Source organism: Plenodomus lingam (genome assembly GCF_022343315.1).
Source record: "Plenodomus lingam strain CAN1 chromosome Unknown contig_3, whole genome shotgun sequence".
NCBI classification, from domain to species: Eukaryota; Fungi; Ascomycota; class Dothideomycetes; order Pleosporales; family Leptosphaeriaceae; genus Plenodomus; species Plenodomus lingam.
The window spans coordinates 1603883-1619706 of record NW_027093944.1 but is presented as its reverse complement, the minus strand read 5'-3'; the positions used below and the strand labels follow the sequence as shown (position 1 = coordinate 1619706).

The 15824-nt window shown below is 51.9% G+C and overlaps 4 protein-coding genes across 4 annotated transcripts; 1 reads left to right on the top strand and 3 right to left on the bottom strand.

Moving 5' to 3' along the window:
- Nucleotides 1–452: 452 nt before the first annotated feature.
- INDA1 (Amino-acid permease inda1) lies at nucleotides 453–3136 on the bottom strand (the record flags this gene model as incomplete). Its single annotated transcript, XM_066097788.1, has 3 exons — nucleotides 1947–3136; nucleotides 760–1883; nucleotides 453–707 (listed from the first exon to the last, which is right to left on the bottom strand). Exons 1-3 carry the CDS (start codon nucleotides 2278–2280, stop codon nucleotides 453–455), a joined length of 1713 nt encoding a protein of 570 aa, XP_065952285.1. The 5' UTR covers nucleotides 2281–3136.
- A 5343-nt stretch (nucleotides 3137–8479) lies between these two features.
- On the top strand, nucleotides 8480–9226 carry IAQ61_007917 (uncharacterized protein; the record flags this gene model as incomplete). Its single annotated transcript, XM_003840577.1, has 1 exon — nucleotides 8480–9226. One exon carries the CDS (start codon nucleotides 8480–8482, stop codon nucleotides 9224–9226), a length of 747 nt encoding a protein of 248 aa, XP_003840625.1.
- A 212-nt stretch (nucleotides 9227–9438) lies between these two features.
- Nucleotides 9439–11657, bottom strand: IAQ61_007916 (uncharacterized protein; the record flags this gene model as incomplete). The annotated part of the gene is made up of 4 exons (XM_003840578.2): nucleotides 11117–11657; nucleotides 10631–11061; nucleotides 9664–10552; nucleotides 9439–9518 (listed from the first exon to the last, which is right to left on the bottom strand). The coding sequence occupies exons 1-4, from the start codon at nucleotides 11238–11240 to the stop codon at nucleotides 9439–9441; spliced, it is 1524 nt and encodes a 507-aa protein (XP_003840626.2). The 5' UTR covers nucleotides 11241–11657.
- Nucleotides 11658–13256: 1599 nt separating this feature from the next.
- On the bottom strand, nucleotides 13257–15545 carry IAQ61_007915 (uncharacterized protein; the record flags this gene model as incomplete). Its single annotated transcript, XM_003840579.2, has 1 exon — nucleotides 13257–15545. One exon carries the CDS (start codon nucleotides 15543–15545, stop codon nucleotides 13257–13259), a length of 2289 nt encoding a protein of 762 aa, XP_003840627.1.
- Nucleotides 15546–15824: the final 279 nt, after the last annotated feature.

Genomic DNA, 15824 nt, shown 5'->3' with positions numbered 1-15824 from the left:
TGCAAAGTACTCAGGGCATCTGCAAACCTCCATCAACAGTTCCCCAACTCACAACTGGCCATTCTTTCAGGCTCGAGTATAGAGGGGAGAAGGCTTGTTTGTGAAGAGCAAGAATATATCTGTGCCTGATCAATCGAGATATAAGTACGCATGGCGCGGGACTAGGTGCACATTACCTCGCTGTCCCGTCATGACATTACCATTCTCTATGCAGTTGCAGCAAGCCTTGTTTGACTTGACTTACGAGTGGAATAACATGTACAAGTCACAGTGAACATGAACAACGAGGCATTGAAGAAACGCAACGCTTTGAGCGAAGGTAATGAAATTACATGCGGGAAGCTACCATTAATGCATCAACGTCGTGGCCACCACTTTCGAAATGAAAAGTGCAAACGTCTCGAAGCTCGATAGCATCTAAACTATGCGAGAGCACCAAGAGACGAATGCGTCTAAAAGATGCGGGCACACAGACGCTTCCATGCAGGCCAGGTCTTCATCTCCTCGCGGTCACGGTTGATGAGGTCCCAGTCGAGCTCACGGCGGCCAGTGTCGACGTCCATCTGAGCGGTCCTGAGCCAGCCAGTGCGCTTCCAGAAGTAACCAGCAATCCAGAAGGCAGAGACGACGAAGACAGCAAGGTAGGCTTGGAAGAAATCCGAAGCCGTGCCGAGACGCTTGCCGATGGGAGAGATGGCGGTGTAGAACTGGCGAGTTTGTTAGTAAAAGAAATCATTGGTTGGCTGTGATGAAACTTACCTGGGCGCAGAGAACAATGAAGATGATGGTAAGGCCAATCCAAGATCCGTAAACACCTCCGGCAGCCTTGAATGGAATCTCATCGAGAGTGTGTCCGTGGTAGGCCCATGCCTTGCGGAAACGGATGTGAGCCAAGCAGATGGATCCCCAGGTGAAGAGGGCTGCAAGACCAGACAGAGAGACGAACCAGTTGAAGATGACAACACCAGTGGAAGCCAGGTTCATGTAGCAGAGGGCGCCCCATCCGAGAATGAACATGACCGAGAAAAGGGGACGTCCGGAGCGATCCATGTAAGTGAAGATCTTGGGTGCGTAACCTTGGTCTGCAAGCGCAGTAATAGTACGCGAACCACCGTAAACACCAGAGACACCAATGGAGACGACGGAAACCATGATGACGACATTCATGAAACTGTCGAATCCACGAAGACCGGCATCCTTTCCAGCAATGACAAAGGGAGAAGTGTTGGCACCGTCACCCTCGGCACCGAGCAGACGTGGGTCGTCAGATCGCACGAGCAGGCCGACAAAGGTGAGACCGAGAATGTAGAAGAGGGTGATACGCCAGAAGACCTGACGAACGGCACCGGGGAGCGACTTGAGGGGGTTCTTTGTCTCGGCAGCAGCCAGACCGACCAACTCCGTTCCGGAGAAGGCGAAAGCAGCAGTAACGAAGACGGTACAGAAACCCTTGAAGCCATTGTTGAAGGCACCAGGGTCATACCAGTTACGGGCTCCGTAGTACTCGTCGTATTTCCCGCCGCTTGGGCCACCTCCGAGAACGCAGACGAGGGCAATGATCATGAAGACGACAGTCGCGCCCAGTTTGAGACAGGACGACCAGAATTCTTCTTCGGCATAACCCAAGGTTCCAAAGACGTTGATGAAGATGATGAAGACCCAGAAGATGGTCATCCATACGGCAATGCTGGTTCCTTTGGCACCATCCCAATACTGCACAGTAAGAGCGGCGACGTTGAGTTCTAGCGGTAAGACAATGGCCCATTGGAAGACGTAGTTCCAGCCCATGGCGAAACCCCAGGATGGATCGATGAAGCGGGTAGAGTAGGTGTAGAAACCACCAGAGACGGGGTACATGATGGCGAGTTCACCAAGAGCGTAGACTAGTGGAATGTTAGGGTCTGGTGAGGCAGGCTCAGGGCGATTCCGTGTACGTGATTACTTACTGACGTTGAAGATCATGATACCCATGAGAGAGAAGTCAATGAGGACAGAGGCAGGGCCACCCTTGTTCAGGGCACCTCCAGAACCAACGAAGAAACCGGCACCGATGGAGCCACCGATGGCAATCATGTGCAGATGGCGCGTCTTCATGGACTTGTCGAGGACGATGAGCGGGCCACCCCTGGGACGGCGTTGGAAGGATTTGAGGTTCAGACCATTGCGGGTCATGAAGTCCTCGTTCTCACGCCATTCACCATCTTGCTGCTCGGCAGACTCGACGGAAGGGTGAGGGATGCTCGTCTTCTCATCAGGCGGCAGCGCCTTCTCGTGATCCATGACGGGGGCAGAGAGGACAGCAAAACGCTGTCTAGAAAATACTAAACAAAAAAAGGGGGTATTAGAGGGCAAGAGTGAAAGGCCCAGGGAGCAAGGAGCTTTAATGCGTCTACAAGAGAGAGATCAGCGGGGGACAATAACACTTTATCCAGACCATGGGAAGAATGGCAGGACGGCGCAAGCGACCAGGTCAGTAGTGCACAGGCCGGCTTAGGGTCGAGAAAGGTGAAAGTGCCAGGCATCCTGCAGCGGGCAACTGATAGGCCGGTACGGGGTGTGGTTGGCTGCACACGACCCTCCGCAACCGTTCGTTTGTCAAAGAAGCTAGGATGGGGCAGGGGAGGGGGGGGGCGGTTGGTTGGTTGGGGATACTAAGAGTGCTTGGAAGGTCTTCGCAGCCCAGGAGCCAGCGGCGGGGTCGAAAGCGTGCTGGTGTGGGTGGCGGGGGGTGGCATTGGCAATGTATTCTGGGGGGGGGGTGGGGGGGATCTGTTAATCCTGTTTGGGTACGTGGTCCGGCTGATAAGGAGCGATTGGCGCGCGTATAGTATGTGCCATGTACATAGATACCACTGTGTACATGCTGGTACAATTCCATGGTCTGGGGGTGGACTACCTCTTGGAGTAGGTAGAATGGAGTAAGGGAGCGGCAGGGCATCGTTGCAAGGCCCTTCTAGCAGCCTTTCTAGAAGCCGGAATCATGCAGCTGGCCTGCTTGGCTGGGCCGCTGTTCTTGTTGGCTGGGAGAGGGATTGGCAGGAAGTGGCGCGAACGCCGCTTTTCTTGCCAGTTGCCTCTCCGGGCGCCTGGATGGGCTGTTGCGGGTTGGGAAGAAGAGAAAAGGCCCCAAGGCTCCGTCTTATCTGCATGCAGCGCCCCGGCCCTACTCACTATGAGCTCCCCAGCTGGGCACATCAAAGGCCAACCACGCTTGTGGAGGCGCGGGGCGAGTTGTCATTGGTGAGCCAAGACAATCGTCTCTACCCATTCTACCATACCTGCCTAGTGCCATCGAGCGCTCCCCTCACGTGCCCTCCCCTCTCCGACCTGCACCTTCCTTAAACGGTCTAGGCCGCCTCCCCCGCTCCTTCATCTCCGACTCGCTTGGCTTGTTGATGCGACAGCCACGCTTGTAGAAGAAGAAGAAGTTCTTTGTCACAGATCCTCATCGCCATGGCGGCGGGCGTTTTTGAGGCGTCTCGTGTCTGCTAGGGATTGCGAGATGGATGAGGGATGATGGATGAGGGATGATGGATGAGGGATGATGGATGAGGGATGAGGGATGAGGGATGAGGGATGAGGGATGAGGGATGACTGGCTTCCACTTGCGGCAAAACGAGCTTCATGGAATAGCAGGGTAGCAGGCAAACAGTATGTAGGCACTACAACTGAACTGTACTGTACTGTACTGCACTGCACTGCACTGCGCTACATTCACACTCTCGTGCTGACCTGGCCAAGCACTGCTGATTGCGACATGATCATGATTGCGGCGCACTGATTGCGGCGCAGTTGTCGCGTGTGGTAGGGTAGGCAATGAGCGGAAGGCGAGGCAAGGGAAGGCCACAACGGCAGTATTGCGTTACATTGATCCCATCTCGAGCCTGACCAGCCCAGCACCAGCTTCCCGCCGCCTGACAGTTGTTGGCCTCTTCACCACCCGTCTCACTTGCCCGCCTCGGTGACCGCGTTCCTCTTATGAACATAGCATTGTCCATAGGTAGACAGTAAGCTTGAGAGCCGCGCCCTGTCCGCCCATGCCAGTTTCCCAATCCTTATCAAGGCGTGGAGAAAACCATGATATGCACAGGACCGATGTTTTGCCCTGAAGAGGCGACCAACTCGCACCGCCGCACACTGTGATCCACCCTTGACCACCATCAGAGCCCCTTGCGCAGATGGTGCTGACTTCCAAGACACCACACCACGTGTATCTAGATTGTCTCGTATTGTACCCTCCAGACGACAACAGATGGTGGTCCAATGCTCCCATCAACCTGGGCGCAAACACATCGTAATTCCATATCCGTGATTGGCCCCTGTTGTCCGCGCCTCACAACCAATCATTGCCCCCCTCTTTTCGCTTATGCTCGATCCCCTTCCCTTCTCCCCCCATCCAAGCGCCGTGCCGCCCTTCCGAATTGGGTTTAGCATGCCTGTTGCCAAGGAGGGGCTCGTATTGCGTACATGACTGTATACTGACGGCCAGAGTAGGTACGGTAAAGTTGGTTCCAGTCCGCGCCTCAGTACATACGCTTTCACACTGCCTGCTTGCCTGCCTGCCTGCTTTCCTACCTGCCTGTCTGTCTGTCTGCCTGCCTGCCTGTCTGTCTGCCTGCCTGCCTGTCTGTCTGTCTGCCTGCCTGTCTGTCTGTCTGTCTGTCTGCCTGCCTGTCTGTCTGTCTGTATGCCTGCTGCAGTTGCTATACCCCCCCCCCCCCCAAAAAGAAACTACTTTACCGTAATTCAAGGATCCCGTCGACTTAATCGCATCCTGCCGAAAGTTTCGCCATTTGCTGCAGACTTTTTTTTTCTTTCCTTCTTCCTGTGAGATATGGATAGCCATGTCCCAATTTCTCCCTGATCCTTTATCTGTGGAGACCCCTCCCCCTTCCCCAATCTGACTCGAGGCTCATCCAAGCGCCGCTCTGCTAAGACTTTTAGGGCCGCTCCACTGATAACCACGACAAAGTCTGAGCGTCTGGGAGTGTGCCCGCTTTGCCCGCGCAACGCCCGGGCCCCACTGTTTGATTTTCCAGATTGCGCCTTCTTCGATCACAGTCAGGGTCTCTCCTGTACCGGTACTGCGGTGGGCCGCCCTTCGCCTGCAACAAGGTTCGGAACGTGAAAGGATTTTAACTTTTGATTCTTCTTCACCCATCTCGACTTTTTGTGGCGTTTGGGGCTGATCAGACTGCAATTCTGCCTCATGGCTGGCGGTATATTCTTTGTGTGCTTCTTGTCACGCGATCATCGCGAGAGAGAGAGAGAGAGAGAGAGAGACAGAGCAAGACTGCAGAAAATAATAGTAACAATAATAATAATACTAATAATAATAACTCTACTCAAAATCGCCGTCTTTCTTGTTCAACATTCCCTTCTCACCTTCATGCGTTGCCTTTTTTGTAATTTGCGCGAGCCAGCTAATCGGCATGCATCACACATGGTTGTTTGCCCGTACCCCCTCGTGTCGCGGCTTCAAATGCACACCGGTTTCACAAATACAGTCGCACACCCAAGCCCAGTTTCCCGCCTGACGTGTCCCTCTTCACCCACCATGTACAACGCCTCGACACGGAACTCTCACACCGATAGGTAGGTAGGTAGACTATGTCTCTACACTGTACACACATACATGTAATCCTCGGTCCTTCTTTCGGCAAGCCACGAGACCAGACAGTCGGCCGTGAAAATTCTGTCTCTGCACGGTGTCGCGGGTGGATGTACATCTCGGTCCTACCGTTTTTCTTTGATAATGTCTCGGAGTGCTTCGTGGAGCTTGCGCTGTGCGGCTGGGCTGGTGTTGCCTATTGTAGGTGTTGTATTTGTAGTGGCGCTTTCGAGATGCGGGGTTGTGACTTTTGTTGGTGTGTAGGGTACATTGGTATTGTGGGATTATCAGCACTGGTGGTGTGTGTGGGCGCTGGAGATGGTTACTTCGCTGTGTACCTGTGTATCTACCTACAGATACATACCGGTACTGGTGATCCATCGCCCGCCAAGCCCAGCACCACGCTCTTGGAAAAACCGCTTTCACACACACCAGCACTCCCCCTCTCCAAACTCTCAAACTCTCAAACCCTTTTCTCCCCCATGCATCACTAACGCACACATACCCACCCACCTGCCCACGTACCTACATACCTACCCACAAACACACCTCCCCACACCCGTCTAGCCCGCCCCAGAGCCGCAGCGAAAACGCGGGGTTTGGCGCTGGCGGTGCTATCAAGTAAGAGTTTCAGGGGTTGGGGGCGCGCTAGGGGTGGGGATGCGGGGGGGGGGGGGCGGTTGGGACGGGGTTAGGGGGGAGGAGGGAATCTGGGGTATTGGGTGGAGAATGGGAGGATGGAGGATGGATAGAAGGGTTTGGGAGGTGGTGGTGATGAGCTTGAGGGGGGTTTCGGTGAGGAGGGTTGGAGATGGGAGAATGGGGTTCTTGCGTGTGTGTAGCGAGGTGGAACAGTCCGTATTGAATATCCTTTGTTCTCAGCTTTCAAGCCTAGTTTACATGGGATCCATTCGCACGCTTACCTTTTTTTTTTCTTCCTGCCTCGTATGTCGTCCTTCTAGCCCTGTTCCTATACGCCCCGCTTACACTCCTTCTCCCCCCTCCCCCGGGCCCCCCGCATTTCTGCGCTAGCTGGGGGTTTTCTGTACGTTTGTCTTGCTCGGCATGTGTGCTATGCCTTTTCTTTCCTATTTTTCCTCTTTCCCCTTTTTAGCAGCTTTGGCCTGGTTTCTTTCATGTGGGAGGGTGTCGTGCTGGATGAGATCTGTCTCTTCCCTGTGCGAATATCACAGTGTATCAGACTGTATCGCATCGCCTCCTACGCCTCGTCGTACTCTCTCCCAGTCCTATGCGTGTCTCCATCCCAGTATATCTTGTGACCCTCGTTCTACGGAGATTCCTGGTGTCTCTGCTGTAGTACACTGTATTGCAGTATATTGCACTATGCTACAGTGCGAGAGTGCGAGGAAGGGGGTATTCCTCACATATCCCCGCGGGAAAGAAACTATCTGTGTATTTTTTAATGCAATGGAGGGGTTTGTTTGTTTAGTGTAGGTGTTAGGGATTTTGCGGCTATGTTGGGCGTTTGGGATCGGGGCTGTGTAGGGGGTGAGTTTGGAAATGGATGGATGAATAGATTAGTAGTATACAAACGCGTTCTCAACTTCCATGAATGCCTACGATACACCACTTACAACCGCCACAGACCATCTCAATTCCCGTCCAGCAAACAGGGTGTCACAGCGTATTTTACAAAATACTTCTTCGCGCCATATCCAGATCCACTGACTACGCCACAGCATTCTAGGCGAGGTGGACAGACACGGGGTTTGTCTTTACTTGAGAGAAGGGCCAGCGTGGGGGGGTTGTGGTAATGTGCACAAATTAATGGCATTGGCAGGTGAAAGTAACCTATATAATGCTTTCAAGTCTAAACAGCCATCAGTGAGGAGAGATATAACCATCCATTACCGTACCCCCGACACGAGAAAGACTGGGAGGCATGTTCACGTGTTATGGTACCTATCATACAGCAGATATCATACGCAAACTCAAACGAATAGCAAACTTGGGTCTTGTTATATACAGCATGCAATGAGGAAAATGTTCTGAGATGAAGACCAGAGTGGATATTTGCTTTATATGTGTGATTTTGCGGGCTTGATGCTGGAGATGTTTAATGAAGTGGTATATTCGTGTCTCTAGTACCATTATTTAAGTGTGGGGTTAGGGAAGGGTCAGTACTGCCTGTTGCAGTATCAAAGTTTCGTGGTACTAGGAGTGAGTTTCCCTTTACTTTGTGTGTTTTGGGTAGTATTGTGTTCTGCGCCTATAGCCATCATGGCATGTCGGTGGTGTGTGGCTTGTACCTACTAGCGGATATTGAGGTTGCCCTAAGTTTTTCATGGGTCGGTTTGGTGGTATGTGTGTTTGCTGTTTGATATCGGGTTGGATATTTGCTGTGTTGGTAGGTGGATAGGTATGTATGGCTCTTCGATCGCTACTAGACTCATAGAGATTCGTACAAGATACTTGGAACTTGGCGAATAGAGTCTATATACCTAATACGTACTGTACAGCTGTCGCCGATTGTTTGTTGTGATGTTTTCTGATGAACGATGATCGTCATGTCTGAGGGGCGTGTCGTTAGACATGGATTGTACATGTTGGTTTCTCAAAAGAGACATTTGTCAATTCATTCGTATGTTTTCAGGCTGTGAGAGATCATTGTCAACCTTTTGTATGTGTATAGGCAATTTGTAAGTGGTATTATTCCTTGAACTAGCATGGCCGTCACATGTGTCTTCGATTCTCAACATTTTTAGTGTGTAGTGTCTCAGTGAAAGCTAGGCCAACGCTCTGCAGGATGAACGCACTGTTTCCATTAAGGATTGGGCCCGTTCTCCTGTCACATTCACTCCTCCCTCGTCCTAGTATATAAGGACTTTCATCGTCCTGGGATCTCGAATGTACCTCACTCAGCCTTGCCTTGCCAAAGGAGAAACGCTTCAGCTAGATCATAGAGGACTCCAGGCTTCTGGTAACACTCAACCTTCCAAACTTCCCAAATTCACAATGGAAAACGACTACATGGGCAACAACAATCCCTTCACAGCCTGGGGCTGGCGACACCTCGGCCCTGTCCCACCCCTCCGTTCTCTATCCCCTCCACGAGCCATCCATACCTCTTCCAGCTTATCCTCTCCTACTAGATTCTATGCTTCGACCAGTATCTTCAGTAGACCAGACCCAATCATACCCACCCACCCTCTCACCGACTTGTTCATGACAAACGAGAGTACCGACCGTCCAACGACCCCCACCCGTCGCAACTACTTCCAAGATATCGAGAATTACAACAACGTCGTGGTCCAGCCTCGCGGCCCGGAAGAAGTGACTTTCATGCATCCCGAGTCACCTGCTCATCCTGAGGAAAATACATTTATGCGGTCCGAGTCACCAACTGGTCATGATGAAGTAACATCAATGCCTCCCGATCCACCAGCTGGTCTTGTATATGACGAATATGAGAGCATGGATGTGGGAGACGAGCAGAGCATAGATAGCTTTGCTTATGCAGACTATGAAGCTGAGACTGAGGAGACTGCGCAAAACGATGAAGTGCAGCAGCTCCGCGAAGATTTATGGGATCTGAGTTTGTCTCAGCTCCGGGCGCGGCTGAGGCAGAGGAAGAAAGGTGTGAAGGGGAACTAGCCAGAGCTTGTTGAGAAGCTTGTGGATGTGTATTCGAAGAGGTAGGCGTGGGGGACTCACGGTGGTGGTGATGAGATAGGCGTTCATGTGTAGGAGGATCATGGGTGATTGTATGTGTAGTGTGACGTGAGATGTGTCCTGGATGGATGGGAGGTAAAGGCAGGAGAATAAAGGGCACATTCATTAGAGCAGATGGAACTTGAATAGTGAATTTAGATCGAAATATTGGATCGCGTACTTCCTGATAGAGAATAATCGAGAATAAAGTCGAATACAACATCAGAATTATAGCCTACATCATTCACGTTGCACAACCACCATAAATCTGAACTATAGCACGCGTCAAATTGCATCCCAAACTTCCAGAATCACTGATACATACCTCATCCTTGACCCCCCCTCCTACCCCCCAATCCCCCCAACCCTGACATACAAACTCTTAACCTCCATATACTCCTCCAAACTCCCCAATAAACTCTCCCTACCCAACCCACTCTGCTTCCAACCTCCAAACGGCAAATCCCAACATCCAGTCGGCCCCGTGCAATTCACACCGACCATGCCGCTCTCTAGCTTCTTGCCCACGCGCATGGCGCGCTCGAGATCGCGCGTGTAGAGTGCGGCGTAGAGGCCGAATTCCGAGTTGTTGGCCAGACGGATGGCGTCGGCTTCGGTGGCGAACGTGTTGATTAGGACGACGGGGCCGAAGATTTCGTGCTTGGTGAGGGGGGAGGTGGGCGGTATGTTTAGGAGGATGGTTGGGGGGATGAGGAGGGAGGATGGGGGGTTGGGAGAAGGACTGGGTGAGGTGGGGGAGATTGTGATTGTGGATTCTGCGTCTTGTTTGCCCTGGTCGATGAATGCGCTTACGGTGGCGTGCTGGGTCTTGTCGGCCTGGGGACCGTTGTTGGTGGTTGGATTGGTAGGGTCGCCAAGAATTCGTTGCTGGGCAGAGTGGGTGAAGGAGGTTATGAATTTGTCCTTTATGCTTTCGTGTACATAGATGCGACTATTGGCCATGCATGTCTGTCCCGAGTTCCACATGATGCTGTTCTCGGTCTCCTTGGCTGCTTGTTCAATGTCTGCGTCTTCGAAGATGAGCGCGGGAGATTTGCCGCCAAGTTCGAAAATGACTTTTTTGAGATTCGACTTGGCAGCTGCAATCTGGATGGCTCGGCCTGTGCGGGTTGATCCTGTAAAGGAGAGTGCGCGGACTTTCATGTGGGAGGCGAGTGCGTCGCCAGAGGGTTGGCCATGGCCAGACAGCACGTTGATGACGCCGGGCGGGAAACCGCATTTTGAGATCCATTGAGATATTTTCCAAGGCTGAGTTATACAGTTAGCGATGCAACATCTTCGATAAATTTTGATAGCGTTACAATAGACAGTGGAAAGTAGACGTACTGTCAATGGAGCCTTTTCACTGCTTTTAACAACCACGCAATTCCCGGCTGCTACCGCTGGTGCCACTTTCTTCGAGAAGAATACTAGCGGCGCATTCCAGGGTATGATGATCGCTACCACACCATATGGCTGTCGTAGACTCATATTCAAGAACCCAGGCGTATTCAAACTCGTCTGACCCTGTGGGTAAGCCGCCTCAGCGAAGTAATTGAAGTGAGTAGCCGCATAGGTGGCGTCGAAGAACGTTTTGACAGGCCGGCCCATGGAAATCGCATCCAAGTAGGCCAGCTCGTCTTTTTCAGAAAGTACGAGTTCGGCCAGCTTTTTGAGCGGTACACCACGTTGCTGCGGTGAGAGGGCGCTCCATGCTGGGAAGGCAGCTTCAGCTGCATCCACTGCAGTGTTCACATCATCGATCGTGGATTCAGCGACTGTTTCTAGTTTAGCAACATCATTGAGTAGACGGGTTCTCCTCCACAATCGTACCTTTCGCGACCAGTTCACCCGTATGTGGTGAGAAGAGATCAAAGGTAGTGTTATCGCTTGCAGGAACCAACTCATTGTTGACAAGCAATTGAGTTTCGATTGTGTCTTTCATTGCTCCCAACATCTCCCTCCAAGCGAACGCCGGCAAATTTTTGGAATAGAACGAACATGCAACTGCTTCCTGTGCAAAGATGAATCACTGCTGTCTCAGTCTGAGACATCAGAAAAATCTGGAGGGTCTGTTGAACAGCATCAACGTTAACGTCACTATTCTGTAAATAACCAAGCTGGAAACAGTCTCAGTGGTCGGGACCGTGGGGCGCCTGCAGTGGCGGCGCTTAGTGCATATTACTGGTATACAGGTAGAGTCTGCCGGACAAATTACAGCAGAAGAAGCACTTCAGGTTCAAGAGTTAAGATCGGAAGTATGCCGGCAAGGTCGCAATTGGTGCGCAAGACAAATCACACTTTTCTTACATGCATACCCTAGCCATGACGAAATCCTCGCCGGTCCTCTCGTGCTGAGAAGACAGCATCATCGTACTAAGAAGTCCTTGTTATCAGCAAAGACAATCGAGAGGAAGAGCCATGGAACTGAAGAGTAAATCCATCACTATCGATTCTTACGTGAGGTGATTGCCAACGTCAGAAATTCATTGTCTTGGGAGTTTGGTTCGCGGAGGCGGGGCCGAGGAAGACGCAATTGCCAGCCACATGCATGAGCGTCAGGGGATCATGACCTTGACTTGACAAAGATAGTGCTCATAAACGGTAGAAGCAAAAACATCTGTTATGTCTTAGGAAGGTGCAAATGCAAGTTCAATCCGCATGCTTGTCAGATCCCAACGATCCGACACAATGGCCCAGACCAAAGTCCACCATCCTCCTCATCGGACTGGATCTAGGTGCGAGGCCGATGTTGTCAACCAACCATTTCCCAAAGCGAGTGGTCTATTACCGAAAAAGTAGATATCTCGGGACGTTGGACAGCCCGTCGGCTCCACACCCTCCATCTAGAACTACCCAAACGAACCTCGACCCACTTAATACTACAAAAGTAGCTACCCTACTCCAGACCATTCCATCGCAACACCTGCTCTACGAGTCTGAGCCACGCAACACTTGCTATTAGGGATTGATATCGCATCCAAAATGCTTACATCTCGCCTTTCCCCTTTTGTTATTCAGAGGTCTCGTATATTTCATCTGAGTATCTCATGATGCTCGGTACCATGAGTCGCTATTCGTATTACACAGCATGCGAAGATCTTCAGTTCTCCTTAACGCGACCACTATTCAAGTTACATACGGTAATGATTAGGAATCATTCCTTGGGAGTTCGGTATTCGGCCCGTGACCAAATTGATACAGCTGTTATACCAATATGCGACACTGATTATATATTCTCGTGTGGTTCAAATACGAACTAGCTATCATCGACAATAAAAAGGGAAAAAGTATCGTGACGAACAGAGTGTATATACGGGCTATCTCCAAAGCGTCAACAAGATTGCTGCGCGGACCACAAAGCTCACAATTCGCCGATATACATACCTGTATATAATGATGCAGCTTAAGTAGCTAGACAAAAAAGCGAACTTCATCTCTGCCTTTCTCAGGCACGCATAATGACTTGAACCTGCATAAAATGCGCCAACGAGCATCACACTCTCGCAAAATCGTTGAATCCTTGACCAAGTCTCATATCCGGTCATCCCTTTTATATATAGTCCTTCTGCCGACTCTACATCTAACAAGTATCGGAACCCTGTGGACTTGCCAATGACGAGTATGACCACGGCGAGACCTACCCATAGCTTGCGAGTGAAATGCAATGCCCCAATTATCTTGCCTCTCTGTTCATCTTCCAGAAGACACAATATCGCGCGTCACCAGCACAACCAGCTTAGTGCCATTGGATGCAACACCGGGAATACACATGATGTGGTCAAGGGGACACAGAAAGTGAAGTAATGTTAAATTCTTTCATTAGAGGTAGTTGATAGTCATCTCATTTGCGTAAAACTGCATTACATTGCTTGGACGCAACGGAATTCACAAACGCCTCGAAACCACAAAGCATACTAAATGCCCGACATCATTTGCTCGTGTGTGTGCGCGCCAAACGCCGTGGATCATTTCACCTTGGCCCTACGGGTGGTGGACCGGGCGGAGGTTGAACATGCGAATGCATGTCCGGCACCGCCTCTGTGCTAAGCAGGTTTGTCAAGTCCCCCCAATTCCAATCATGAATGTTATTGATCGTAAAGTCCATGAAATGTGACTGTGTGCTTCGGTCAGACCGGGTGTTTGGGTAACCGCCCAATACGGGGTACGCAGGATCCTGTTCGTAGCGATCCTGCATATTGTCTGCAAATATATATGCACCACTGTTGGTGCTTGGGGGGAGGTACTGATATGGTTCTGGATCATGATGGGGCTGGGGTGCTGCAACAGATACAGCCCCCACCGATTTCACACCGGCGTCTGTAGCGCCAGCGGGAGTAGTTGTGCTATGCAGTGCCTCAGCCATGGAGTGCAGTTCTGGAACTAGCGAGGCAAACTTGTCGAGGGTGCCTGGAATACAAGGGTTACGCCTCTGACGCTGCGCTAGATCTGCAAGTTGTGAAAGCAGCATGGCGGACTCGGACATGCCTAGTGGGTTGGCAAGCTTGTTCAAGCAGACCAGGTCCAGAACGAGTGCCGAGCTCGAGGTGAGAGCGAACCAGATATCACAAGTCGTAATGGGATCGAACTTCTCGAGAGAGTCCAGACGAAGCAGTATTCTGGCAAGATCTTGACCAGATTCTGAACATGCATTGGCCATAGCTACTAGAGCAGAATTGGGGGAATCATGGCCTTCTTTGGAAAGAACGGAAGCTCGTGCGAGCAGAGCCGCGCGGCAGAGTACGATTATGATGTAGTGATACCACGCATGCATGATTGCAATTGGCCGTTGGAACATTTGTGGAGTAGTGTCGATTGTCTCGAGCCGGAGGTGTTGAGGGAGCGAATCCATCCATCTTTGCATGTCACGCAACACTGCTGCTGCAGGGGACAGTGGACCAACGTAGGACTCCTCGCTCGCGTGTTGTTTGACTGTTTTTGGTGCTCGACAAGCCGATGCCATAAGTCTCATAAGGCTGTTCACCCATTTGCGATAATCCAGTGGGTAGTAGCTTGCCATACCAAGTATCCTCTCATTTGGGCAGCCGATTTTGGGGCTTGGATGCCCAATAGCGCCTGGGCGGTCGTAGGACGTGATCTGGGCGTGTTCCAAGCTATATATTGACCACCATAGCTGCTTTCTCAGTTCTCGCACAACAGGTGGCTGTCCTGCACTTGCTTTATCCTGGTGCAATCCGATGGCATAGGCAATACGTATCGCTGCGCCCGTGAGATTCCAGCATGCATCGCGGTGGTTCGTGTTGTGGAGGTGTATTGCAGCCAGTGTCAGTGCCTGGACAGCCGTGACGCTGGTGGTGAAGATCACTACAGGGAGCAGTGCCTGTACCCGCCGCCACCATACCTTCTCTTGCTCCTCTGGGAAAGTGATGCGAGCTATACGACGTGCAAGTAACAGGACACAGAGGAAGCTGCACAGCCAAGCAGGATCGAAATTGTCAGCATTCACCAGCCACGCTTCGTAAGCCTCTCGAAAAGAAGGCTCGTGTAGGATGGGAAGCTCCGGATTGATGCGCTCGAAGAAAGCGGTGATCAGCGACTCGAACACTGGGCAAGGCATGCCGGAGCGGTTGTGGTGTTCGATGGGCAGCCGTTCGTGTACATCTGGGGTTGCAGCAGGCATAGAGAGGGCACGGGGATCATTGGCCCCCTGACTGAGCTCATCTTCAGCAGCATTCTTGCCAAACAATGTGAACTCGCGCTTGGCACCGCGGCCTACCAGTGTGCGCAGCTTGAAGTGGAAGGCCAGAGAACTCGCAGGACCGATATATTGCACTTGGCCCTGCTGGTCAGGGAGAAGGGAGATTGCGTCCTCTCCTTCCTTGTCGCTGCTGTCCGGCTCGCCATCGGCTTCGCCCAGATGTGCGTCGGGCAGAGCTATGTTCAGCGACGTCGCAAGCTGGCGCAACGACTCGACACTCGACACATCGGCCTCGGGTACAAGTCCCTTGACCAGCGACTCGAGCAGTGCCAGACGGGTGCCCAGGCCCTCGACGCTGCCATACAGACGTTTCTTGCGTGGCTGTGTCGTCTCGCATTGGATGTGATGGAGGATGCAGTATTTGCACGAGTCCTGGCCCGGCTCTTTTCGACATTTTTGTTTGCGCGACTTGCACTTGTCGCAGCTCGTTTCTGTCCGTTTCCGCTTGTCGAGGGGTACTCTGCGTGAATGAGCGGGATTACTGCTCGTGGCCGTCGTGGCAGCAATGGGCGAGGCGGAGGATGCCATGGAGGCAGGTATCATGGTGGCGGCGGCAGCGCGTATTCAGCAGCGCATTTAGGATGGTGGACAATCACTGATCGGTCAAGAGAAACATGATGGTGACTTGGCAAGACCATTGGAGCTTCAGGTCGTCGTAATCTGCTGCTAACAAGACGCGCTCACGGAATTAAGACCAAGATGGAGGGCACAACGGCCGCATCATCGTCAGCAAGTTAGTGCCTATTAGTGGTTGAGATTTGCGCAGGTCGCGCCCATGTAGAGTCATGTTAAGGGCCAGGATAGACGACGATCAACTGAGCC